The sequence below is a fragment of the Rhincodon typus genome, chromosome 1 (genome assembly GCF_021869965.1).
Source record: "Rhincodon typus isolate 14 chromosome 1, sRhiTyp1.1, whole genome shotgun sequence".
Classification (NCBI taxonomy): Eukaryota; Metazoa; Chordata; class Chondrichthyes; order Orectolobiformes; family Rhincodontidae; genus Rhincodon; species Rhincodon typus.
Window position 1 is genome coordinate 164,197,021 of NC_063332.1, and position 25,950 is coordinate 164,222,970.

Genomic DNA, 25,950 nt, shown 5'->3' on the forward strand with positions numbered 1-25,950 from the left:
GTGGAATGGGGGGAGGGGGAGGGAAGAGGGAATGAGGAGGAGCGGGAAGGGAGGAGCGGCACGAAGGGAAAGGGGAATGGGGGGAGGGAGAGAGGAATGGGGGAGTGGGAGGTAGAGGGAAACGGGATGAGTGGGTTTGGAGGGAATGGGAGAGGGAGAGAGGGGGTATGGGGGAGAGTGGGATGGAGGGAAATAGGATGAGGGAGGAGAGTGGGAAGGAATGGGCTTGGGGATTGGGGATGTGGGGAATAGGGTTGGTGATTGGAGGGATGGGGGAGTGGGGTAAAAGAGGGAAGGGGCGATGGATAGAGATGGGATGAGGGAGGGAAAGTTGGGGGGGACACAGAGATGAAATAGTAAGAACTGCCGATGCTGGAGTCAGAGCTAACACAGTGTGGAGCTGGAGGAACACAGCAGGCCAGGCAGCATCAGAGGAGCTGGAAAGCTGACATTTCTGGTTGGGACAACCCTTTCTGAAAAAGGGTCCCGACTTGAAACGTCAACTTTCCTGCTCCTCGGAGACAGAGGTGAGGTTTGATGGGAGGGAGGGAGATGGGATTGGGAAGAAGATCTATTTGTGGGGGAGAAAATGGGGCTTGAGGTCAGGCTGAGTTCTAGAGGTGAATCAGTTGCGGGGGATGGGGTGTGGGGTGTTGCTTCAAAGGAAATGGAGTGCCCAAGACCATCTCTGCATGTCATGGGGCTCCATGGGCACCCGGGGGTAAAACCATTTTGAAAAAATTAAATACTTGGAAATGTACCTCCTGGCTGTGCTGAAGCTCCGTTCTGAAGCACACAAATTCATTTGATGATTGTGTCATTGATAAGTTTTACTAGTTCTTACTATTTTTGGGTTAAAATGTCAATACCCAAACTGCCTTGTTACAAATGCAGCAGATACAGCCATGTCTGAATGGGACTATTGAGCTGCACCATGTGATGTTCAGTGATCAACACGGAGCAAACCATATCTCATGCGATGAAAGGCTGCCAGTATATTAAAATTGTAGCACTATTTACACAAACTACATTACTGACTGTCCAAATCAACTAAAGGAAAATTTCTGTTCTAAGTTGAGATTTGTAATGATTTTCAAATTTGTACTCAGGATATCGTAATTACTCAGTAGCAGTGACTAGTCAGGCAATAAACTACCTCAGTGCTGTACAGTTTGTGATAAGGAGCTGTTCTTTATTTGTTGCTGTTACTGTAAATATGTGTAATTCTTTGTTTTATTCACTGTGAATTACAGGTAAATGTGATTTTCCTTCAGAATTTTAATTAGGACTGGTCTTTGGTGATTTCTGGCAAACCTTTATTAGTATTATTCTTCATTACCTAACTGCTTTGCAGTACCGTTCTAGCAGTGGTTTGTAAATTCCCTAGTCAATTTTTTCACAATTCATTGCCTGAGAGTGATATTGAATCTGAAGTTGGAAATGGTAAGCAAATTATTTTAAAATGTAAAGAATGCCTTTCACTCCTCTTCCACTCCCTGAATAATTAGTGCAGTTACTGGTTATGTGGGGTGGTATTGTCTAATAAAAAAAACTGCCTTAAACCTTTGAATATGATTTGGTTTGATTTGATTTGATTTATTTTTGTCACGTGTACGAAGGTACAATGAAAAATGTTGTCTTAAATGCTTTACAAGCAGATCGTACTATACAAGTGCGTCACGGTAACAGAACAGAGTGCAGGATACAATGTTACAGGTGCAGAGAAAGATCAACATTAAATTGGTCCATTCACAGCGGGGAAGAAACTGTTCTTGAATCTGTTCATATACGTATACAAACTTCTGCCTGACGAAAGAGGGTGGAAGAGAGTATAACAAGGGTGGGAGGGTGTTTGATTAAATTGGTTGCTTCCCCGTTAACAGTGGGAAGCATTGATGAAGTCAGTGGATGGGAGACAAGTTTGCATGATGGACTAGGCCGTGTACACAACACTCTGAAGTTTCTTTCAGTCTTGGGAAGTGCAGTTGCCTTATCAAGCTATGATGCATCCAGATAGGATGCTTTCTATGATGCATCGGTAAAAATTTGTCAGAGCATTTATGGACATGTGGAATTTCCTTAGTCCCTTGAGGGAGTACGGGTGTTGCTGTGCCCTCTTTGTCTGGTATGACATAACTGTAGTCTGACCAGCCTAGGTCAGCTATGCTCAGCATCCTTGGCTGTAGAAGGGGGAAATAACCAGTTGTTGGTGGATAGACAGTGACCTGTGGACAACAGCTAAGGGTTGAGACTCTCTGTGTATGCTGTGTAGCAAGCTCTAAAAGTGTCATTCTTTTTGTTTCAGAGACCGGAAGGAATGGGCTGATATTAAGCCAGTTCCACAGGATGATGGTCCCAATCCAGTTGTTCAGATCGCTTATTCTGAGAACTGTAAGTATCAAATTGAGGTTATAGAGTCATAGAATAATACAGCATGGAAATAGACCCTTCTGTCCAACTCATTCATGCCAACCAAGTTCCCCAAATTAAATTAGTCTCATTTGCCTGTGTTTGGCCCACAGCCCTCCAAATTTTTCCTATTCATGTACCTGTCCAAATGTCTTTTAAATGTTGTAACTGTACCTGCATTTACCACTTTCTCTGGCAGTTCATTCCACATATGAACTACCCTCTGTGAGAAAAGGTTGCCCCTCAGGTTCCTTTTAAATCTTTCTCCTCTGACCTTAAAATTTTACCTTCTAATTTTGAATTCCCCTACCATAGGGAAAAGACCTTTGCTATTCTATTTTGTGCATGAATTAATTCTGAGCCTGATAGCATCAAAAAGTTTTGTCTCTGTTACTGTGCTGTCAGTCTTATTTATAAATGATGGGTTTGAGTTCTTAAGGAAAAGCTGATTGCTAGCACCACCTACCTTAGCCACGTCCTAAATCTATCTGCTGCTGATACTCTTGAACATATCATTGGTACCTCCAGCTGAATTCTTTCTGTGTATCCTGGACTGCCCTCTCATTCTACACTTTCCATGAATTCCATAGTATCCATAATTCTGTTGCCTAACTGTCGTCAAGTTCCACTCATCTGTTATTCCTGTCCTTTGTGACCAATGTTAGTTCCTGGGCCCAAACATTGTATTTAAATTCATCTCCCCTTCCTATTGCTGTTAAGCTGTGCTTCTCCTCTGATTCTGACATCCGCCTCACTTTTCATTACGGTGGCCTCCATCACATTAGATTTACATTCCACCTTCCTCATTTCCGTTAAGACCTTCTGTTAAAGATCACCTGTTTGACTAAGCTTCAATCACCAGTCCTAATATCTACTCTTTGGTTTGTCATTCATTCGTTCTTCATACCTCTGAAAATTTTGAATCTCGTATTCAAACCAGATTTGTGTTATCTAAATTAATCAATTATCTGTGAAAGTAAATGTTCCATTGGTTTTAACTCTGCTCAGAATGCCCATTTGAAAAATATCATTTCAAAACGTATATCTTTTTTAAAAATTTCCAGATCTGTGAACTCTAGCTTTCTGAAGTTGTTCTTTTCTTCCAGTTAAAGATGTGTATGATTACTTCAGGGCTGTTCTAAAGCTTGATGAAAGGAGTGAGCGAGCACTCAGTCTGACAACAGATGCAATAGAACTGAATGCTGCAAATTACACAGTATGGTAAGGCAGTTTGAATCGGCAATCAGTTCTCTTTTGTTGGAAAAGCTGCAGACAAAGATTACAGTAATCCTTTACTTGTAATCATGTGCATTTTTGATTTTATCATTACATAACCAATGAACAACTTTTGTGCATGGTTGATTTCTTTCTGAAGTAGCATTGACAAGAAGAAAAACTCTGGATTAAAATTTCCTCTGTAATTCAGGCTTTTAATCTACTGTAGTTTTGATGTTCAATTATAAACATTTAAAAAAAATTATTTTGAGTGTAGTGTAAGTGCAGTAGGTAATCTCATACAAATTTGATATTCTAAGGCCAGAGAGGATTTTATTGTGAATTGTGTGCAAATTGGGAATTTGTCCTTCCCAAGTGTCTCCTGCCTACCATTGATTTGTTTTAACATGGCAAATGAGAACAAAAAACAGTAAATGTGGTAACAGGATTGCCTGCCTTCTTGGTTTGGCTCAGTTGGTTTCATGCCCACCTTGTGAACAGAAAAAGGTAGAATCTAACCCAACTATAGTGTTTGAGTACAATCCAAAGTGACATTTCTCTACAGTATTGAGAGATCGATGTTTGTTGGAGGCGTTGATCTTGGACAAAGCCTGATCTGTTTGTTCTAGTAGCTCAGGTGCGTGTCAAAGATCTCATGTTATTGTAAAAAGAGAAGGGAGTTTCTCCACTGTCCTAATCCAATACTCGGCTCTCCAGTATTACTGGCAACAACAGATTAACAAGTCGTTCATCTGATTGTTGATGGATGTGACTCAGCTGTTAACATCATGACAGTGACTGTAGTCCAAAGGTTGTGAAATGCCCTGGAGTGTTCTTCAGTGCTGAGGCAGGAATTTTTTTTATTCATTCACTGGTTAGGCCAGCATTTATTGCTCACCCCTTATTCCCCACAGGACAGTCAACCACATTGCTGTGGGTCTGGAATCTCATTTAGGCCAGACCAGGTAAGGATGGCAGTTTCCTTCCCTAAAGGACATTAGTGAACTAGATGGGTTTTTCTGACAATTGAAAGGGATTCATGGTCATCATGAGACTTTTAATTTCAGTTTTTTTTAATTGAATTCAAATTATACCATCTGCCATGGCGAGATTCAAACCCTAGTCCCCAGGACATTAACTGGATCTCTGGATTAGCAGTCCAGCGAAAATACCACTAGACCATCAGCTACCCCAGGAACTCCTGTCCGTGGAAGGCTGTGGATCCTGAGACTTCTGGAGCTGTCAAGAATGAGAGGTTTTGTTTTTAGGTAAGGATATCCAGGGATTTGGAGCAAATGCAGCTAAATGAAGTTTAGTTCCACTTAAGCCTTGATCAGATGAATGGTGAAACAGGCTTGCGGGCTGAATGGCCGCCTCCTGGTCCTGTGTGAATGCAGATTTCTTTCCGTCAAAAACTGACTGCTTATTTGCAATTGCCTTTAATCTCCTCAGGCACTTCCGAAGAGTGGTGCTGCAGTCTTTGAACAAGGACCTCAATGAGGAACTAATGTACATCTCTGATATCATTGAGGACCAACCCAAGAACTATCAAGTTTGGTATGTGAAAGCATCGTTGTTCACCGTGTTTATAAAAACACAGGTGATTAATGATGGAACTGAAAAAAAAAAGACTTTATTCTCTTACTTTCTAGGTATCACAGACAGAAGATTGTAGAATGGTTAAAAGACCCTTCACAGGAACTGGGATTTATTTCTGGAATCCTCAAACAAGATGCAAAAAACTACCATGCCTGGCAGCACAGACAGTGGGTGATTAAGGTCCTCCACTTCTTATTCTCTTTCCATTCTGTTGAAGATTAACCCAGTCAAGAGGTCTTTTTTTCTTTATTGTAACAATGTAGATGAGAAAAGGGTGGAGGCAAATTTGGAAAGGTGAGTTGGGAGGAGATGGATGGGACATGTAGACACTAGGCTTGAGTTTTAAAATGAACTAGTTGCAGGGAAGGAGTAATCACATAGGATATGTGACAGAGAAGTAGATATTCAACCTAACCAATCCTTCCACTTCTTCAAATCTGCCATTACAACCATCTATATGCTTGTCTCCAAATCCTTGGTCAGCTTCCCCTTAAATGCATCCATAAGTATTTGCTTCAACTATTCTGTGATAGAGTTCCCCAATCTCACCATTCTTTGAGTAAGGAAGTCTCTTGAATTCTCTGTTGGATTTCTTGGTGATTATCTTATGTTTTTGGCCTCCATTATCCTCTTCCACACAAAAGGAATCATTCTGTATCATTTTGGATAATTTCATAATTTTTTTATAATTTTGTAATTTTAAAAACCTCTTTTAGGTCACCCTCAGCTTTTTTCAAGAGGAAACAGCTCCAGCCTTTAAATCCTTTCCTGATACCTGTATCAATTATTTGCTGCTACCATTTCGTAAATCATCTCTGGATACTGTCTGATAACCTTGCAACTTTTTATACCACATATAGCTTTAGTGCAGGCTTAGCACAACTTCTTTACGTTCAATTCAATCCTTCTAGAATTGAAGTCTATTGTTTGACTTCTTGCTGATCTTTTTAGCAATTGATTTATTTGCTTCCAAGATCTTTGTTGCTCCAACCCATCTACATTTGCACTTTCCAAGTAATAAATAGCCATCCTGTTATTCCTGAAAAAAACCCTAATTAATCTGTGATGGGCCACCTTATTGAAGGCCTTTTGAAATCTAGATAAATTGTGTCCACTGCATTATCAATGTCTACACTCTTTGTTACCTCTTCCAAAAAAATTCAATAAGGTTGGTCAAGCCAAATTTTCCCTTTTGAAATCCATGTTGACTATTTATAATCATAGAATCCCTTCAGTGTGGCAACAGGCCCTTCGGCCCAACAAATCCACACTGACACTCAGACCGTCCCACCCAGATCCATTTCCCTGTAACCCACCTAATCTACACATCCCTGAACACTACGGGCATTTTAGCAAGGCCAATCCACCTAGCCTGCACATCTTTGGACTGTGGGAGGAAACCGGAGCACATGGAGGAAACCCATGCAGACGCTGGGAGAATGTGCAAACTCCACACAGACGGTCGCCGGAGGCTGGAATCAAACCTGGGTCCCTGGTGCTGTGAGGCAGCAGTGCTAACCACTGAGCCACTGTGCCTCCCCTTGATATTGTATTTTTGATTTTTAGATGTTCTTCTATGCTGTGCTTGTTTTTCCAAGTACTGATATTAAAATAACTGGTCTATCATTCCCTGTAGATTCCTCGTTTAAGTATAGCAATTACATTCCTGAATCCTACAGATTTCAGTGCCTGGAAAGAGTGAATTAAACGTAGGCGATGATGCATTGATATCAGAATGGGAAGTTCACCATTTGGACTGTAATGAAGAGAAATTTCTTCATTCACGGGGTTGTAATTCTTCGGAATTCTCTATCTCAGAGGGTTTGAATGTTCAGTTGTTGAGAATATTCAAGAATGAGATTGAAAAATTTTTAAGTACTGAGGGATGGGCCATTAAAGATGGACATGGAAGTGATGTAGTTCAACTGTGATCTTAACGAATGGTGGACGAAGGGGCTGCATGGTGTCTATGTAATAAGGACATGGGAATGGGAGGGTGGTGAAGATTGAAGTGGGCATCTTCTTCTGTTTGACTCAATCCTGTTGCATTATTCAGCTCAGCTACTAGAAGATATACATCTTTTGACCATCCTTAGGTTAGTTTATTTTAGATTGTCTCTGGTTCATTCATTCTGTGTAGCTTGCTCTCTTTAGTCAGGATGCTAGTAGTATGTGAATGATAGATTAGCGACTGAGAAGATTTGTCTTTTTTGTTTGAAGTGCACCATACAGCTTTTCAATTGTGCTGCTTTTGTTCATGTGGTGCATACATCCTTATTGTAGATATGGCTCAGTTGTTGCCTATGGGCAAGGGATTGGGTCTGACTGAAAAACCTTCTGCTCACAGCATGGCTGAGGTCCTGCTGTGTACGTTGCTAATTTTTGTCGTCATGCTGCGTTTTGCAGGAATTCAACCTTTGGAACAATGAACTAGCATATGTGGATCAGCTGCTGGAGGACGATCTGCGAAACAACTCTGCGTGGAACCAGCGATATTTTGTCATTTCAAATACCACTGGTTTTGACGATCCTACAGTACTTGATCGTGAAGTCGAGTTAGTCTTCAACTTTTTTAATTATCCTCTCTTGTAAATTAACGCTAAAAGTTCTGCTTCCAGTTAAGTTCGTGTTTAATTAGGAGGATTTGAAATTACTAACGCTTGGTGCTCAAATAGCATGTGGAATACCTACACAGTGAATTGAAATAATTTCTAATACAAGAGAGCACACATCCACGGTTATGAAGCAAAATCGTATTTCCTGATGTTAGGAAGTGTTTCTTTAGTACAGAAAAAAAAAGAAAGAACTTCCATTAATTTAGTATCTTTCATGAACTTGGTCTGTACCTAAACAGTTTACAGTGACTGATTGTTTTTTGTAAGTGTAGTCCCTGTTGTAATTTGCAACCAGATATCACAAAGGTTCTCAAACACTGCACTGTGGTGGTGACTGGATGATCTGATTTAATAATGCTCACAGGAAAATAGATACTAGTTTAAACACTGGAAAAACATCACCGATCTTCACTTGAAAGGGTAAATGGCTCTTCAATTAAATGTCTCATTCCCCTGTGCTATACCTAAGGGTCAGGCTGAGTTTTGTGCTCCAGTCCTGGAATGGAGTTAGAAGTGGAGAATTTCTAATGCTCAAGAGTGCTGACTCTGAAGCAAGCTGTCACTTGATGAGTAGACATGAAATTTAGTAGTCTGGATTGATGATCCAACAGGTTGTAGAGCATATTTTATCAGACTTTTAGTTGTGAGCATAGATTATCTTTTCAATGCAAAAAAAACATGGGAACACTACAAAATAATTATTCACTGATATAAAACAATCTGATAGGTAATTAGAGTTCCTCCTCAAGATGATATCACACTCTGGGTTAATTTGAATCAGAGCTAATTAAGGTTCTTGTGTCAGTTAACAGGCAGAATAATTCCCTTTCCCAAAAATTAACTTAAAACGTAGTGTTTAAGAGTGTAGTGGAATTATTTTCAAATCACTGCTTTTAAGATGTTTAGGGAAAGAAATGTTAGACTGTTCAGATTATTTTCAAATGATCCATCTTCCAGTAGCTGTTCTACTTCATTTTAAATTCCTCAGTAAAGTGCAGTTTCCCCATGTGAACATTGGGGGTTGTATTAGATATGGCTATCACTAGAGGGAGTCAAAGGCCTGTTTTAACTGACGGTGGAGTAACCAAGAATGTTGTAGCATGTTTGAGCATAGGAAATATTAACACTGCACAGTTCCTTTGTTTGCACATCACACTAACTGTGTAAATATATCACACCATAATTACACATTCCAGAAAAAAATCAGATGGGGAGGGGTGGTGATGTTGTCGGGGAGGTGACAATGATGGTTAATGATGTTTCCTGTCCTGTGCAAATGATCATGTTTGAGACAGCTACTGAAAACAATTTAAAAAAGAACCTGTGCAATTTCAGCCTGTAATAATACATATGAATTACGTTGAAAGAAAGTTGAACAAATCATTACCTATGAGTTAGGTCAACAGTACCCATTAGTCTTTACTACATCTGGTGATGGGTCACTGAACTTCTGCCTGTAAATGAAACCCTTATTTTTGTTGTTCCTGATCTCTAACATTATTGTATACTATATCACAGGTATACCCTGAAGATGATCAAACAGGCTCCTCATAACGAAAGTGCATGGAATTACTTAAAAGGGTAATGTTCAGTTTTTGCAGCATCATACATCATATTAGTTCAGAGCTGAACCTTGGTGTAAATCCATCAGAGAAATCAAGTTTTGAGCCATTTTGTCTTTTGGGTTTGTTAAGGAGAGTGGAAATTGCCTAAAGGTTATTGTTAGTCTAAAAATAGGATCACAGGCATTGCTGGACGAATTATTAGTTTGATTCGTTTCTTTGATTACCCTGGCAGTCACATGATAGTGATAATGGAGTTTTTTATTCATCACAGCAATAAATTTCCATCAATCACTGTACAGCAGACCCAGATGTGATGTGAAGAAAACCCCTAATGTTTTTTTTGGGAAATAGAGGTGCAAAGTCACCTTTTCTTCCCAAGCATGATAAACCTACCACTCATATATTGAACATAAAATAATTTTTTTTGAAGAAAACTGTCTAATATCTAAATGAATCAATATTGTCTATTTCTGCAGTCTCCTTAGGAACATGTTGAATAAACTGACTACTTAATTATTGAAATAATGTTTCCACTAATTAATTTGGATTTACCTCCCTTCTCGTCTTCAGTCATAGGCTGTACTTTTGTGTTCTATTGATCTGGACAGGGTGATATTGTCTTATAGTCTGTGTTATCCAGTCCCTTTAATAGTCTATAAACTACTCTCATATCAATCAACAATTTGAAATTTGTAACCTAAATTATCATTGATCCATAATGATGCTGCCAGATCATAAATCACTGTCAGCATAGGTGGGTTTTTGCAAAACCAAATCTCCAAGATAGTTCCACAGTGTGGAAACTGTACTTGTGTCTGCAGTTGTAGCAGCGTTTTAAGTTTGTGTAAAAGCAGATTTCTATTTTCTGTAGTTTTTTTAAAATCTTGATACCTACGTGGTTGTGCATTCATATATACTCACATGCAGGTATATAACATGGTATAATTCACACATCTAATGAGGGAATTGTATTATCGGAGTATGTTCAGGATATATATTTCTTGAAGTGGCTGTATATTTTGGCAAATAACTATACATCTTTTATAAACAATGCACTATTATAAATGTAATACGGTGTCACTGCTCAACTTGACTGTTGGGTACTCATGCAAAGAAAGTCACCTGGCATCAGACTTTTAGAATGGCTGCAGCATTGAGCAGGCTGAAGACAGCTTGGGTTTTGTGGTGAGTAGGCTTTGGAAAGATCATATGTGATTGTCATTGTTGGTTAGAGTTGGCTCTTGATTGTTAATGGACATTTCGATACATCAAGTGGATAGTGTCAAATAGGTTTCCAAGAATTGGCCCCTGAATATTCTTATCACTTTTGACACCTTTTGGAATCAGGCAGTTAGTATAGTTTGCTGTTGGTCACAGAAGACAATTTTAGTTACATAGTGAATGTAGTGCAATTCTGTGTTGTGGCATTTCATTTAACCTGTTCATTTGAAATCAGTGGTTTTATCATTTGAAAAATTAATACTTGTTTCTGTCTCTCCTTCCTGCAGAATTCTACAGGACCAGATTCTCTCCAAGTATCCCAACCTGCTGGAGCAGATTTTGCAGTTGAAGGAACAGTTTAGTTCCCCCTACCTGATTGCTTTCCTAATTGACATATATGAAGATCTCTTGGAGAACAATTGTGAAAACAAGGAAGAAATCGTTAACAAAGCACTGGAGGTCAGTTACTTGGTCATGGGATGGGGTGATAGGACTAAGTTGAACAACGATGGAGAGCAGGTCCTAATTGATTACAGTGTAGGCATCAGTTTTGCCAAGGAGGAAAGTCTTTCATTAGCTAGTTCAGCTTAGCATTGTGTTGACAAAGGAGTCTCCTAGAAACTGCCATGAAATAATTCTGTGTTAAAGGTCCTGCATTAATACAGGTTATTGAAATGAGTTTGGGAAGTTTAAAATTTAATGAATTTGGGGAGGAAATGGATGAAATTTTATTTTTTTTTTAATCTTTTGATTCCGATTTCTTTCAGCTGTGTGAGTGTCTTGCTGTAAAAAAAGACACTATCCGACAGGAGTACTGGAGATACTTTGCAAGATGCCTGAAAGAGAAGTATGGTGTTAAGCAGGAAGATACTGAGCCTACGGAAAGTGAAGCCTCCCTTCAGGAAGGCTGTAGTAACTGAAAACTACTTCTGTAGTTTGTATCTCCTAGTTAAAAGGGCAAAAAGTAGTGATCAATGGTTGTTTTTTCACATTCCTCTTTAATTTTCTTAACATCAATCTACACAGCACCCTTGTGTATGTAAATGTATAAAAACAACATTTTGTACGTGTATTTATATTATTTGAAGCACAAAGCTAAGGAATAAACAGCAACTCTACAACAATGTTATTATCACATTTTTGCCTTCAATCCACACGTACAAACTAAATACAAAGCAAGAGAACATAATTGTTACTAAATCAGCTTTATTTAGGGGGATATTGGAACTTATTTAAAATGTTACCTTTTTTAGTTGTCACAACTACAGTGAAATATTCACAAAGTTACAGTGTTGTATAGATTTTACTGTCCGTCAATAAAATCTTGTGAAGTGATAAATGTTTTCTGTCACCTCATTTAAAAACAATACATGAAACAAAAACAATACATGAAACAAAAACAATACATGAAACAAAAACAATAAAGAACTGCGGATGCTGGAAATCAAAAACAGAATCAGAAATTGCTGGAAAAACTCAGCAGATCTGTGAAGAGAAAGCAGAGTTAATGTTTTGGATCCAGTGACCCTTCTTCAGAATTGAAGTCCTTTGGACTGTTCTGAAGGATCACTGGACCTGATATGTTAACTCTGCTTTCACTCCACAGATGCTGTCAGACCTGCTGAGTTTTTCCAGTAATTTCTGATTTTGAATACATGAAGCTATTTAATTTAAATCATTCAGTAATTAAAAAGGCAGTATTAATTAGTGACTGCATTGCCATTTGGGTCAGAAAGTCTTGTGTGTGAAATAACAGTACTATGAAGGCAGAAGCCCTCTGCATAGTGATCACAGTAACTCCAGCTTACATTTATATTGTATGTTTAGTGACCATCTGACATCCCAAAGCGTTTCACGTGCAGTCACCTTTGTGACATAGGGAAGGTAACAGTCAATTTGCACTCTGCAATGTCCCATAAATAGCAATAAAATGACCAGATGCTCTTTTTTTGTTTTGTGAAATTTATTGAGGGACAAATGTTGACTGAGGCATTGGGGATAACACTCCTGCTGATAGAGTCATAGAGATGTACAGCACGGAAACAGACCCTTCAGTCCAACTCATCCATGCCGACCAGGTATCCTAAATTAATCCAGTTCCATTTGCCAGCATTTGGCCCATATCCCTCTAAACCCTTCCTATTCATGTATCCATCAAAATGCCTTTTAAATGTTGTAATTATACCAGTGCCCACCACTTCCTCTGGAAGTTCATTCCATACATGCACTAGCCTCTGTGTGAAAAAGTTGTCCCTTAGGTCCCTGTTAAATCTTTCCCCTCTTACCTTAAACTTATGCCCTCTGGGTTTGGACTCCCTACCCTGACAAAAAGGCTATTCACACTAATCATGCCCCTCATGATTTTATAAATATCCATAAGGTCATCCCTCAGCCTCTGATGCTCCACAGGAAATAGCCCCAGCCTATTCAGCCTCTCCCTAGAGGTCCAACCCTGGCAACATTCTTGTAAAGCTTTTCTGAACCCTAATGGAATCTTCTGTATCTACCCAAGCAGACAGATGGAGCCTCTGTTTAATGTATCTTCTGAGAGACAGCACCTCCAAAAGCACAATACTCCCTCAGTACTGCAATGAGTGTCAGCCCTATGTTTTGTGTTGATGGAGCTCCTGAATTTAACAGTGTTGCTGCATCTTCAAAAGGCAGGCAGAGTTTTACCGACCTGTACACACGTGCAACATGTAGCCAACAGCAGTTGCAATTGCTCCTAGGTCTAAGAGATGACAGGGAAATGGAGCACAAGCTGCAGAGGGGGCAAACTCTTTTAATGCCCCATCAAACAGAGCTGCATACCTCCCTGCTCCTTAACAGTGACAACAGGCTCACTTGCATTCTCATCAACATTCCCTCGTGTTTGTCCTATCAAAGTCCTCATCTGAGAACCCTGCAACAGAATCTATCCAAGTTCTCCCTTCAGTGAGCTCCCACACAAACTATCCTCTCATTTGGCTATAGCCCCACTTAAGCCCGTTGACTCAACATGTGCAGATTCCAACTTCGTGTGGGCATCTGAAGTACATTTAGTACTAATATCTGAACTGGTGGTAGAGATAAAGATAAATAAAGTGGCAGAGCCTATTCACTGCTGGACTGTAGTAAGTGACAGCTGTTGTATGGTTGAAAGCAGAAAACCAGGCAGGGAGTGAGGGGAGAGGGCTCAGTTGGAAAGCAAGAAGTTCATGACTACACCACCTGAAGTTCCAGAAAGAAGCATAAAGTCAAGCTGCTAATTCAGAAGGGAGGAAAATGACAGAATCTTAGAAGAATCATGTTGCTAAAAGAGGTCATTCAGCCCATTGTGCCTTCACTGAGATGTTAAATGAGCCCTTAGTCTCAATGACACAGGATAATACAAGCTCTATTCCAGCAAATCCCATGATGTACTGGATCATGTCTGTAGCGCACAGGAGATGTCAGGTATCCTTGGTAGCTGTTGATTCAGTTCTGCTTCTTTTTCATGCATATGGCATTGTCCTGCATGAATGAGGGAAGAACATCAGTAATTGTCTTGCAGTGTTTGGATCTGGACAGTTGGGTGTAAGCAAGAGGAGCTGAATGTGAATCGGACAATTGCAGTTTGTGTGAGAGCTCCTTATTCTTTCTCTTTTATATTCTCAGCTTCCTTGTATCATGAGGGGTATGGATAGGGTGGATAGCCAAGGTCTTTTTCCTAGGGATGCCACAACTAGAAGGCATAAGTTTAAGGTGAGGGGGAAAGATTTCAAAGGGATCTGAGGGATAATTTTTTCACACAGAGGAACAAACTGCCAGAAATGGTGGAGGCTGGTACAATTACAACATTTAAAAGACATCTGGATGGGTATATGAATAGGAAAGGTTTTAAGTATATGGGCCAAATGCTGGCAAATGGGACTAGGTCAGATTGGGATGTATGGTTGGCACGGACGAGTTGGACCGAAGGGTCTATTTCCACTCTGAATGACTCTGACTCTAAATGCACCTCACAGCTCTATTGCTAATAGCTGCCTCTATCTCTATTTTCCCTCTCAATAAAACTCATATCTGCCCAAATTTTGATCATCAGACATTCCTGGACAGGTCAAAAGAAAACTCATCTGATGCCTTTTTCATTCTTCTATATCTCTTATTTGTTACTTTGTTTCCCATTATTTGATCAACACTACAGTCAATCTAGCTCCAATTGTTCCTTACTCCTAAGCAACTCTTACCTGTTGATTCTCATTATACCATTGCAGCTGAAATGAGGACTAATGGCAAAAGACACTAACGCATTCCTTCCTTGCTTTTCCAGAATGGTTTGTTCTCCCTATCCACCTGTCCTCCTTTGTCTTTTTTCTCTTTGATAATCTAGGTGCTTGATTTCACAGAAACGGTCCTGATTTAGCACAGCATCACCTCTCACATTTTCTCAATTCAATAATCTGTTTCATCTCTCCAGTAGATAAACTGAACAGGAAAATATTTACAGCATGCGTCTTTATTTCTGTGGAGCTCGACAGCTCATTAAAATCCAATTTAATGTGCCATCTTGGATCTTTCTGACTGCTTATCTGGGTTTATGTCTGCCTGGGCCACTGTATCTCTGTGGCCTGGAGACTGCCTTTTTCAGTTGTGCCTCTGTTTATGTCTGGGTTTGTATCTGTGTCTATGTCTCCTTCTGGATTATTGTCTTTCTGCCCAAGTGCGTCCATCTGCCTCTTTCATTGTCTATGTTTAGGTTTGAGTCTTTGTGTCTGACTCAGGAATGGTGTCTGGGTTTGTGTGTCTCTTTCTCAGACTTGTCTCTAATAGGATTGTATCTCTCTGCTGTCCCTTTCTTTGTGTCATGTTCCTTGAATGAGTCGATGCCTGGCGTTGTCTATGTTATTCATCGTGCCTCTCTCAATTTGTGACTGTTATTCTGTTTTTCTCATTGTGTGTTGAGTTCTGTTCTCACTGGCTTGGAATTGAATTGCACTGCCTCCCTGTTAGGCCTGTGTTTATTATTTTCTGTGTGTGTGTGTAGTTGGGGCTGTATCTCTCACTGACTCAGTCTGTGTCTTTGCCTGATTCTATCCCTTAGTGCCTGGGTTTTATCACTTACTCGTTCTCAGTCAGAGTTTGGGGTCTCCAATTTCTCTCTCTCTGTTAGGCTTGTGTTTGTCTTTATTCCTCTCTGTCAGGCTTGCGTCTATCCTGTTCTCTCTCTGTGTTAGGCATGTATCTGTCTTTATTTTCTCTTTCTCTCTGTTAGCCTTGTTCTTATTCTGTCTTATTCTGTGTGTGTGTATTAGACTTGTATCTGTCTTATTCTCTCGGTGTGTATAGCCTTGTATCTGTTTTATTCTCTGTGTGTGTATTAGCCTTGTATCTGTCTTATTCTCTGTGTGTGTAGCCTTGAATCTGTTTTATTGTGTGTGTATTAGCCTTGTATCTGTTTTATTGTGTGTGTTTGTGTATTAGCCTTGTATCTGTCTTATTCTCTCTCTCTCTGTATAGCCTTGTATCTATCTTATTCTCTCTCTCTCTGTATAGCCTTGTATCTGTCTTATTCTCTCTCTCTCTGTATAGCCTTTTATCTATCTCATTCTCTCTCTCTCAATAGCCTTGTATCTGTTTTATTGTGTGTGTGTGTGTATTAGCCTTGTCTCTGTTTTATTGTGTGTGTGTGTATAGCCTTGTATCTGTTTTATTGTGTGTGTGTGTAGCCTTGTATCTGTTTTATTCTGTGTGTGTGTTTGTGTTCTTCACTGGCTGCGGTGGACTCTCGGACGGTAGGTACGGCGCCTTGTCCGTGGTCTTCAGGCGGGGACGGGGGACGGGCGGAGGGGGCAGCTCCTCATTCCTGCTGCCGGGTCTGTCTGCAGCGTGCGGGCCGGCTCGTGCTCCGGCTGCTCTCCCCAGACACAGGGCGGGCTTGAGAGGCCGCTTAGGCTCCGGGAGAGGCTCGATCCGGCCCCGGTTCATCCTGTGTCAGACGGAGAAGACGGAACATTGAACATTAGACCCTGCAGGCCGACAACAGAGCGACCGAACGGTGGACTGAAGTAGCCCTGCCAACGCTCCCGGAATTAAAGGAGAATCTCCAGGTTCCTCATTAGGATAGATAGAGGTACTAACAAAACTGTGTTTGCTTTCATATCATTTTTACACTTCAGATTATAGAAGTATTGGGGGGAAGGTAACAATTTTGCATGGGCAAAGCAATTAAAGGTTGAAGGTCAAGGAATGTCTACCCAGAGTTGGCAACTGTAAAAAATGACCAAGAGAGAATCTAACCATTGTTCTTTGACATTTAATGGCATTGCCATTTCTGAATTCCTCACTATTAACATCCTTGGGGGTGGGGTAGGGGTGCTACTCCTGATCAGAAACAGAACTGGACCAATCATATAAATACAGTGGCTACAAGAGCAGGTCCGAGGCTTGGAGGCTTGCAGCAAGTAACTCACCTCCTGACTCCACAAAGCCTGTCCACTATCTACAGGTACAAGTCAGGAGTGGAACACTCCCCACTTGCTTGGATGAGTGCAGTTTCAACAACATTTGGAAGTTTTACATCATCCAGAAACAAAGCAGCCCACTTGACAGGTACCACATCCTCACTCACTCCTTTCAGTAGCAACAGTATGTGTCTTCTACAAGGTGCACTGCAGAAATCCACCGAGGTTCCAAACTCATGACCATTTCTACCAAGAAGGACAAGGGCAGCAGATACATGGGAACATCATCGCCTGCGAGTTCACCTCCAAACCATTCACCATCCTGACTTGGAAATATATTACTGTTTCCTTCAGTGCTGCTGAATTAAAATCTTTAAACTCTCTCCTTAACTGCACTGTGGGTCTACCTACAGCAAATGAACTTCAGTGGTCATGAAGGCAGCTCACCACCACCTTCTCGAGGGCAAATAGGGATGGGAAATAAATACTGACCCAGTCAGTGAAGCGAACATTTCATGCATAGTCCTTAATGAATGTTCATCTCTGAAATGTCCAATATAAAACCCTCTTCCCCCATTTAAAGAAAGATGCATCCACTACATGAGTCTGATTAGTCTCTTTAGCGCATTAATGTTGGAGGAAACCTTGTTCATATTTACATTTTGTGTATATGTATATACAATATACACACAAGCCCCCTTTAAAAATTTATTCACTTGTAATGCAGTGGTTCTAGTCACACACACAGTCATCAAATTTCCTTCCCTCTGCGACAATCAGCTAGGCTTAACATAGTCCTTTGGGTCTCCCAACCTCCCCACCCAGTCAAAATCTGCCCATCTATCCCCGTTCACTGGGGACATATATCATCATTCTTAGCCTTAGAGTAAGAAGCTATCATGGACTGACCCTTTTGCAATATGAATAATTTCTATACAGGTGACCGAGAATTTTGAAGATGCCGAGGGCAACGGTTGGTAACCACAGCCCTCCGCTGCTACTGAGAGTGATGCTGGCTCTTGTATCTCTTGTTGCGGCTCTGCTTTCAGTCACCACGTTCTTCCGGATGGAACTCCTGCACCATTTGCCATGGACAAAGGGACCAGTAGACAATAGTTCAGATTCATGCTCGTATGGTCACTTCCGGCTGGGGGGAATGAAGGACTGCCTTTCCTGGTTGTCCTGTAAGGTGATTCAGAATGAGGTTACTGTGGTGAAGCTGATTGGTCGAGGTGCTGTCAAGCAGGTAAACTCTTCCCCCTCCAATCCTCAATTAAGACAGAAAGTTCTGAAAATATTCAGTAGGTTGGGCAGCATATGTGGAGAGAGAAACAGAGTTAATGTGACAGAACAATAACCTATCATCTGTCTTTCTCTCCCAGTCTCATTTCCAAGGGTGACCTATGGGCTTGTATTGTTTTGGCCACTTCTTTGGACTATGCTGTGCAGTGGTTTGCTATTGTCTTGAACATGAAACTCTCCTGCTCTTATTCCTTGCCATCAGATGACTTGGGAAGGATTTACAGGCTGACAATCAACCTCAGAAACAAAACAGAAATTGCTGGGAAAACTCAGCAGATCTGGCAGTATCTGTGGAGAAAAAGCACAGTTAATGTTTTGGGTCCACTGACCCTTCTTCAGTGCTGATTGTTGCTAGGAAAAGGTTGGTATGTATGCTGAAGATGGGGTGGGGATAGTGGAGGAGTAAACAATGGATGGAAATGGAGCCAAGGGATAACAGCAATTGGGCAAAGAAATGGGTAAAGGTTCAGCCTGGGAGAATCAATAGCTGCTAATGGGAAGTATTAGTGGCTGACAATGGGTGGTTTGTGGTAGCTGCACCTGTGATGACAAGGTCTGGTGTGTGGGGTTGTGGGAGGACATAGGAGAAGGTACTCAGGCCCTAAAATTATCGAGTCAGGAAGGCTACAGGGTCCTCAAGTGGAAAATGAGATGTTGTTCTTCCAGCTTGTGCTGAGCTTCATTGGAGCACTGCAGCAAGTCTGAGACAGAGAAGTTGGCTAGGGAAGATGGTAGTGTATTGAAGTGGCAGGCAACAGGAAGACTGGGATCATTTTTGTGGACAGAATGTAGGTGTTCTATAAAGCAGATTGCTCTGCAGAGTTTGTTTCTGATTTCCAGCATCTCTGATTCTTTGTTTTTTCTGACAATCATTCTGTTAGGCCATGTTACCAATACTCCTTCCCATGGCCAAGAAGTCTTGGTGTGAAATTTGAACGCAGATTTTTTCAGCTAGAGATAGAAACACTGCCACTGCACCGCAAGATATTCCTCAGCTATCATCAGAACAGGGGAAAAAATTAGATGTAGTGGATTTTGTAGTGAAAGGCAGCCCCCACCAGATGGTGGAAAAAAGAACAAAAGGGAATATGTGGTAATATGGAAAACTTGATCTATTAACTACAAAAGATTTGGTGGTGCAGAGCCAGTGGGGGTGTTAATAGAACAAGTAAAGAAAGAGAAAAAAGTGTGACTAGATGAGGTGTGAATGGCTGGGATAATAAACAGCTACCATCCGAGAGCAAAAGTAAAGCACAAACATACAAAGAAAGGGTAACAAAATGTGGGCAGACATGATAATCAGAAATTGTTGAACTCACTGTTGAGTCCAAAGGCTGTAAATCCTTATAGATGAGGTGTTGTTTCTTGAGCTTGCCTGGAATCTCATTGAAGGTTGTCTGTTCAAGCCCTACAGCAATGATTTGAGAATGATGACCAAGGCTGAGATTTCAGTGCAGTACTGATGGAGTGGCATACAGTCAGGAGTACAGCCTTACTAATGAGCTGTTAAAAGTGAGGCCTCAGCTGTCTTCTCAGGCAGATGTAGTAGAATCTATAGCACTATTTGAAGAAGAGAAGATTCCTCCTTAGTACACTGGTCAATGTTTATCCATTAATCAATGTCATTGAGACAGGTTGTCTGTCGTATGTCAATTAGTTTTTGAGATTCTTACATATTACAATAGTGACGAGGCTGGAGAAATATTGGATATAGAACACTATGGGGCATCCTGAAGGTATGAATTATGCTATATAAATGCATACTTTGCTTTTACTAGGTAAGAGCAGCTAAGAGCAGACTATGGTTTCTCTATTCACACTGTTGGTGTCACTCTACCAACCAACTGTCCAGCCACCTGATGCTGACTGAGTTGCAACAGCTAAGTAATACCATTTAAATCCACAAATTATTTTTATCCATAAGGGTAATAATTGCCTATTCGACTAAATAGTCCTGTTACTAAGGAAAGCAAAAGAAAAGTCAGAAAAATACAAATGATTGTCACTTGAGAGGGCACTCGGTGAGTACTCTGATGCAAAGGTGATGATTACTGCTAGTAATGACAGATCTCAGTACTCAGCGAACTGTGATACAGTATAGTTGTTACTGAAGGTCCTTGTCTTTTTCCTAGGGTGGGGAGTTCAAAACTAGGGGACATATTTTTAAGGAGAGCAGAGAAAATTTTAAAAATGACATGAGAGGCAGCTTTTTTACACCAGAGATTGGTTTGTGTGTGGAATGAGCTGCCGGGGCAGTGGTGGATGCAGATACAGTTACAACATTTAAAAGTATTGGGTTAAGTGCATGAATAGGAAAGGTTTGGAGGGATATGGGCCAAATGTAGGCAGGTGGGACTAGGTTAGTTCGGGAACATGGTCAGTGTGGACCATTTGGACTGAAGGGTCTGTTTCCGTTCTGTATGACTCTATTCGAGTGTCCAGCTGCCAAGGATAGGTGTGCACCTTTGTGAAATAACGACTTGCATTTACAAAGAGTCCTTTATGTGATAGAACATTCCAAGACAATTCACAGGAGCATGAGCAAATAGAAAAATTGACGCTGTAGTAAAAGGAAACATCAAGATAGGCGACTGCGTGCTTGGCCCAAGAGTAGGTTTGAAAGAATGGGAAAAGAGTGAGAGGGTTGGAGATTTAGTGAAGGGGCTCAGACAGCTGAATGCAGAGCTGCCATTGGTAAGACAAAGGAAGTAGTGGGTGCCTAAGAAACCAGAGTTGGAAGAATGCAGGGTTCTTACGGGGTTGCAGAGCAGATGGAGATTACAAAGATAGGAGGAGCAAAATCATGGACTGATTTGAAAACAAAGGCTAGTTAACATCTGATATTGCAGTTGTGCTGCTGCAATTTAGAAACAAAATTAGACTACTGTCTTATTAACTGGTCTGTATGTTCACCAATGCCTCTGCTTACTCTGCAGGTATTCCTTGCACATTGGCAAGGGCACAAAGTGGCTTTCTCTCAACTTGCTGTCTCCAAATTTAGCAATGACTTCTTTCATGGACTAGAGATGCTGAAAGGCTTGCAGAGTGTGTATGTGGTCAAACTGCTGGGATACTGTGAAGAAGATCGTACCATTCTCACAGAGTATCATCCATTCGGATCGTTAGTCAATGTCAATTCTGTTTTGGAACGAGAAGGGCACCGAGTCTTCAATACGTGGGAAAATCGATTTCGTTTGGCCATTGACTATGTGATGTTCCTGCAGTTTCTACACAACAGCCCTCTGGGTCCCCGAGTTATGTGTGATTCCAATGACCTGAGGAAGACCTTGTCCCAGTATTTATTAACTACAGACCTGCATGTGATAGCTAACGATTTGGATGCTTTGCCATTAGTAAATCGGAGCGCTGGTGTTTTGGTAAAATGTGGTGTCCGGCAACTTCAGGGTGACTTTGTGGCCCCAGAGCAGCTTTGGCCATTTGGCAATGACCTCCCATTTTCTGATGACCTCATGCCTCCATATGATGAGAGAACAGACGTGTGGAAGATTCCAGATGTTACTGATTTCCTGCTGGGCCAGGTTGAAGGAAGCGATGTCGTCAGACTCCATTTGTTTCAATTGCACCAAGACTGTAAGAGAACTGTGCCACAGCAAAGACCCTCAGCACTGATGGTTCTACAGAGTTATAAAGCTGTTTATACTTCACTTACACAGGAGTCAGAACTGTCTGATAGTTACAGCAGTGCATCCCATGACATGTAATTAATGGTGAGATTATGTCCTTACAGTTACCGTAACTTAACTCAAATAAAATCTTTTTTAATAAACTAACAGCTTTTGTCAATCTGCCGGTACCATGATAGTGCAACAGTTGAGCACCAGCTAACATTATCTTGGTGTGGGAAGATCAGATTCATATTATTCAAAAAGCAGCCAACACGTATCAAAGCTTTGACAGCACAGATGTCTGATTTTAATGATCTCCCAGCTACCAATCGTAGGGCACCTGCACCCTAGGATCCATCTTGCATTTATTCCATCTCCTTGCGTGCCTATATTCGAGAACCTTTCTCTGCTACCTCCCTGCTACTCCCACAGCCTGAGTCCTCTCTCCCACTATATTAAGGAACCTCTTATTCCAAACAAAAACAGAAATTGCTGGAAAAGCTCAACAAGCCTGGCAGCATCTGTGGAGAGAAACCTGTTTCTAATTTACAGCATCCACAGTTCTTTCAGTTTTTACCTCTTATTCCAAACTGCAGTACATCCATATCATGATAATCTTTCATGAACAATTATCACACCAGCGTACTCACACCCTAGGATCTTGCACCTTTTCCACCCTGAGGATATTGCCAGGCTTTATTGATTTCTTGTGGGGTCATTTCACTTAGATGGCTACAGTGTGTTGCGGAATTATGTTAATGGTGAGGGTTCAATCCTTGTACTGGCTGTGTAATTTGTGGATTGCTGCCTCCTTGCCTCCCCATGTTTAATGTGGCATGGTTCCCTTCAATCCAAGATAACCAACTGTTTCTCATTAATTGTCAGAGATGACTATGGATAATCAAGGATATGTAAGATACAGAATGTGGGGAAATAAATAGCAACATCTTGGAAAATGTCCATATTACAGAGGAGGAGTACAACGGGATCCTGATCAGATGGTCCAATGGGCCGAGGAGTGGCAGATGGAGTTTAATCTAGATAAATGTGAAGAGCTGCATTTTGGAAAGGCAAATCAGGGCAGGACTTATACACTTAATGGTAACATCCTGAGGAGTGTTGTTGAATAGAGAGACCTTGGAGTGCAGGTTCATAGTTCTTTGTAAGTGGAATTGCAGGTAGATAGGATAGTGAAGAAGGCATTTGGTATGCTTGCCTTTATCGGTCAGTGCATTAAGTATGAGTTGGAAGGTCATGTTGCGGCTGTACAGGACATTGGGTAGGCCAGTATTGGAATACTGTGTGCAATTCTGGTCTTTCTGCTATAGGAAGGATGTTGTGAAACCTGAAAGGCTTCAGAAAAGATTTATAAGAATGTTGCAGGGTAGAAGGGTTTGAGTATAGGCAGAGGCTGAATAGACTGGGGCTGTTTTCCTCAGAACATCGGAGGCTGAGGGGTGACCTTATAGAGGTTTATAAAGTCATGATGGGCATGGACAGGGTAAATAGACAAGGTCTTTTCTCCAGGGTGGGGGAGTCCAAAACTAGAGGGCATAGATTTAAGGTGAGAGGGGATACATTTAAAAGAGATCTGAATGGGTTTGAGTAGGAAGGGTTGAGAGTGATATGGGCCAAATGCTGGCAAATGAGAATAGATTTATTTATATTATATCATTATTGTATTATTATTTCTGGTCAGCATGGATGAGTTGGACCAAAGAGTCGGTTTCTGTGCTGTATATCTCTATGACTATAACTATATCTCCTGTCCTCATTCTCCCTGTGCTCCATCAGCCAAGTACATCCTCTTACTACTGCTGCAGCACAGCCCCTCATTCAATTACCATACAAGAGATACCCCGAGTATAGAAGCTGAGTGCACAAAGCCCTTCCCCCTTTACTTTTTTTTAATTCATTCATGGGATGAGGGCATCGCAGGCAGCATTTATTGCCCATCCCTAATTGCCCAGAGGGCAGTTAAGAATCATCCACATTGCAGTGGGTCTGGAGTCACATGTAGGCCAGACCAGGTAAGGATGGCAGTTTTCCTTCCCTGAAGGGCATTAGTGAACCAGATGGATTTTTCCCAACAATCGACAATGGATTCACGGTCATCATTGGATTCTTAATTCCAGATATTTATTTAATTCAAGTTCCTCCATCTGCCGTGGCAGGATTCGAACTCAGGATCCCAAGACATTACCTGGATTAACAGTCCGACGATAATACCATTGGACCACCACACCCACGATTCGCACTGCCCTCTGACGTGACCAACCGAACTATAGCCTCACCCAACCATTGAGCCAGATAACAAGGTGCAGAGCTGGATGAACACAGCAGGCCAAGCAGCATCATAGGAGCAGAAAGGCTGACGTTTCGGGCCTAGACCCTTCATCAGAAATGGGGGAGGGGAAGGGGGTTCTGAAATAAATAGGGAGAGAGGGGGAGGCAGATAGAAGATGGATAGAGGAGAAGATAGGTGGAGAGGAAACAGACAGGTCGAAGAGGCGGGAATGGGGCCAGTAAAGGTGAGTGTAGGTGGGGAGTTAGGGAGGGGATAGGTCAGTCCAGGGAGGACGGACAGGTCAAGGGGGCGGGATGAGGTTAGTAGGTAGGAGATGGGGGTACGGCTTGAGGTGGGAGGAGGGGATAGGTGGGAGGAAGGACAGGTTAGGGAGGCGGGGACGAGCTGGGCTGGTTTTGGGATGCGGTAGGGGGAGGGGAGATTTTGAAGCTTGTGAAATCCACATTGATACCATTGGGATGCAGAGTTCCCAAGCGGAATATGAGTTGCTGGTCCTGCAACCTTCGGGTGGCATCGTTGTGGCACTGCAGGAGGCCCAGGATGAACATGTCGTCTGAGGAATGGGAGGGGGAGTTGAAATGGTTCGCAACTGGGAGGTGCAGTTGTTTATTGCGAACCGAGCGTAGGTGTTCTGCAAAGCGGTCCCCGAGCCTCCGCTTGGTTCCCCAATGTAGACAAGGCCACAATGGGTACAGCGGATGCAGTATACCACATTGGCAGATGTGCAGGTGAACATCTGCTTGATGTGGAAAGTCTTCTTGGGGCCTGGGATGGGGATGAAGGAGGAGGTATGGGGGCAGATGTAGCACTTCCTGCGGTTGCAGGGAAAAGTGCCGGGTGTGGTGGGGCTGGAGGGGAGTGTGGAGCGGACAAGGGAGTGACGGAGAGAGTGGTCCCTCCGGAAAGCAGATAAGGGTGGGGAGGGAAAAATGTCTTTGGTGGTGGGGTCGGATTGCAGACGGCGGAAGTGTCGGAGGATAATGCATTGGATCCGGAGGTTGGTGGGGTGGTACGTGAGGACGAGGGGGATTCTTTTTTGGTTGTTATTGCGGGGACGGGGTGTGAGGGATGAGGTGCGGGAGATGTGGGAGACACGGTCGAGGGCGTTCTCGACCACTGAGCGGGGGAAGTTGCGGTCCTTGAAAAACGAGGACAACTGAGATGTATGGGAGTGGAATGCCTCATCCTGGGAGCAGATGCGGCGGAGGTGAAAGAATTGGGAATAGGGGATGGCATTTTTGCAGGAAGGTGGGTGGGAGCAGGTGTATTCTGGATCCTGCCCGTCGAGAGAAACCCCGCCCATTGAGACAAGCCCCGCCCATATAAACAACAATCGCCTGTCAAAACGAGCTCCGCCCACAGAGTCCGCCCCCCGTTTGGTGAGATAAGCCTCACCCATTACAGTCAGCCCCGCCATCACAAGTCCCGCCCATAAAGACTAGCTCCTCTGGTGGGACAAGCTCCGCCCATTGAGACAACCTCTGCCCATCACAAGCCCCGCCCATAAAGATCGGCTCATTTATCGAGACAAGCCCGCGCTTCGAGAGAAATCCCGCCCATCGAGACAATCACAGTCCTTCACAACCAGCCCCGCCCATTAAGACCGGTCTATTATCAAAATAAGCCCCGCCCATCGGCATAAGCCCCTCCCACAAAGGCCCCTGCCAC

General features: G+C 42.1%; 2 protein-coding genes across 3 annotated transcripts in view; both read left to right on the forward strand.

Moving 5' to 3' along the window:
* The window catches only part of fnta (farnesyltransferase, CAAX box, alpha), a 12,682-nt gene extending 718 nt beyond the window's left edge, over positions 1–11,964 (forward strand). Inside the window, exons 2-9 of the mRNA XM_020533949.2 lie at positions 2,306–2,391; positions 3,516–3,630; positions 5,077–5,181; positions 5,277–5,403; positions 7,630–7,778; positions 9,357–9,419; positions 10,912–11,083; positions 11,392–11,964. Coding sequence (XP_020389538.1) covers positions 2,306–2,391; positions 3,516–3,630; positions 5,077–5,181; positions 5,277–5,403; positions 7,630–7,778; positions 9,357–9,419; positions 10,912–11,083; positions 11,392–11,544 — 970 coding nt within the window. The 3' untranslated portion in view covers positions 11,545–11,964. The remainder of the gene's footprint in view (positions 1–2,305; positions 2,392–3,515; positions 3,631–5,076; positions 5,182–5,276; positions 5,404–7,629; positions 7,779–9,356; positions 9,420–10,911; positions 11,084–11,391) is intronic.
* A 4,312-nt stretch (positions 11,965–16,276) lies between these two features.
* pomk (protein O-mannose kinase) lies at positions 16,277–22,135 on the forward strand. 2 transcript variants are annotated; one of them, XM_020533952.2, is made up of 3 exons: positions 16,277–16,715; positions 17,986–18,292; positions 21,285–22,135. In XM_020533952.2, exons 2-3 carry the CDS (start codon positions 18,005–18,007, stop codon positions 22,068–22,070), a joined length of 1,074 nt encoding a protein of 357 aa, XP_020389541.1. In that variant the 5' UTR covers positions 16,277–16,715; positions 17,986–18,004; the 3' UTR covers positions 22,071–22,135. The 2 variants fall into 2 exon arrangements, with proteins under 2 accessions (XP_020389541.1, XP_048458472.1); XM_048602515.1 differs by having other exon boundaries at positions 16,361–16,377.
* The last annotated feature ends 3,815 nt before the right edge of the window (positions 22,136–25,950 follow it).

Bases quoted from the DNA above. Each gene is read 5' to 3' on its own strand.
- pomk (XM_020533952.2), top strand. From the start codon at position 18,005: ATGCCGAGGGCAACGGTTGGTAACCACAGCCCTCCGCTGCTACTGAGA. The intron at 18,293-21,284 runs GTAAACTCTTCC...CTTACTCTGCAG, and splicing joins GTCGAGGTGCTGTCAAGCAG to GTATTCCTTGCACATTGGCA.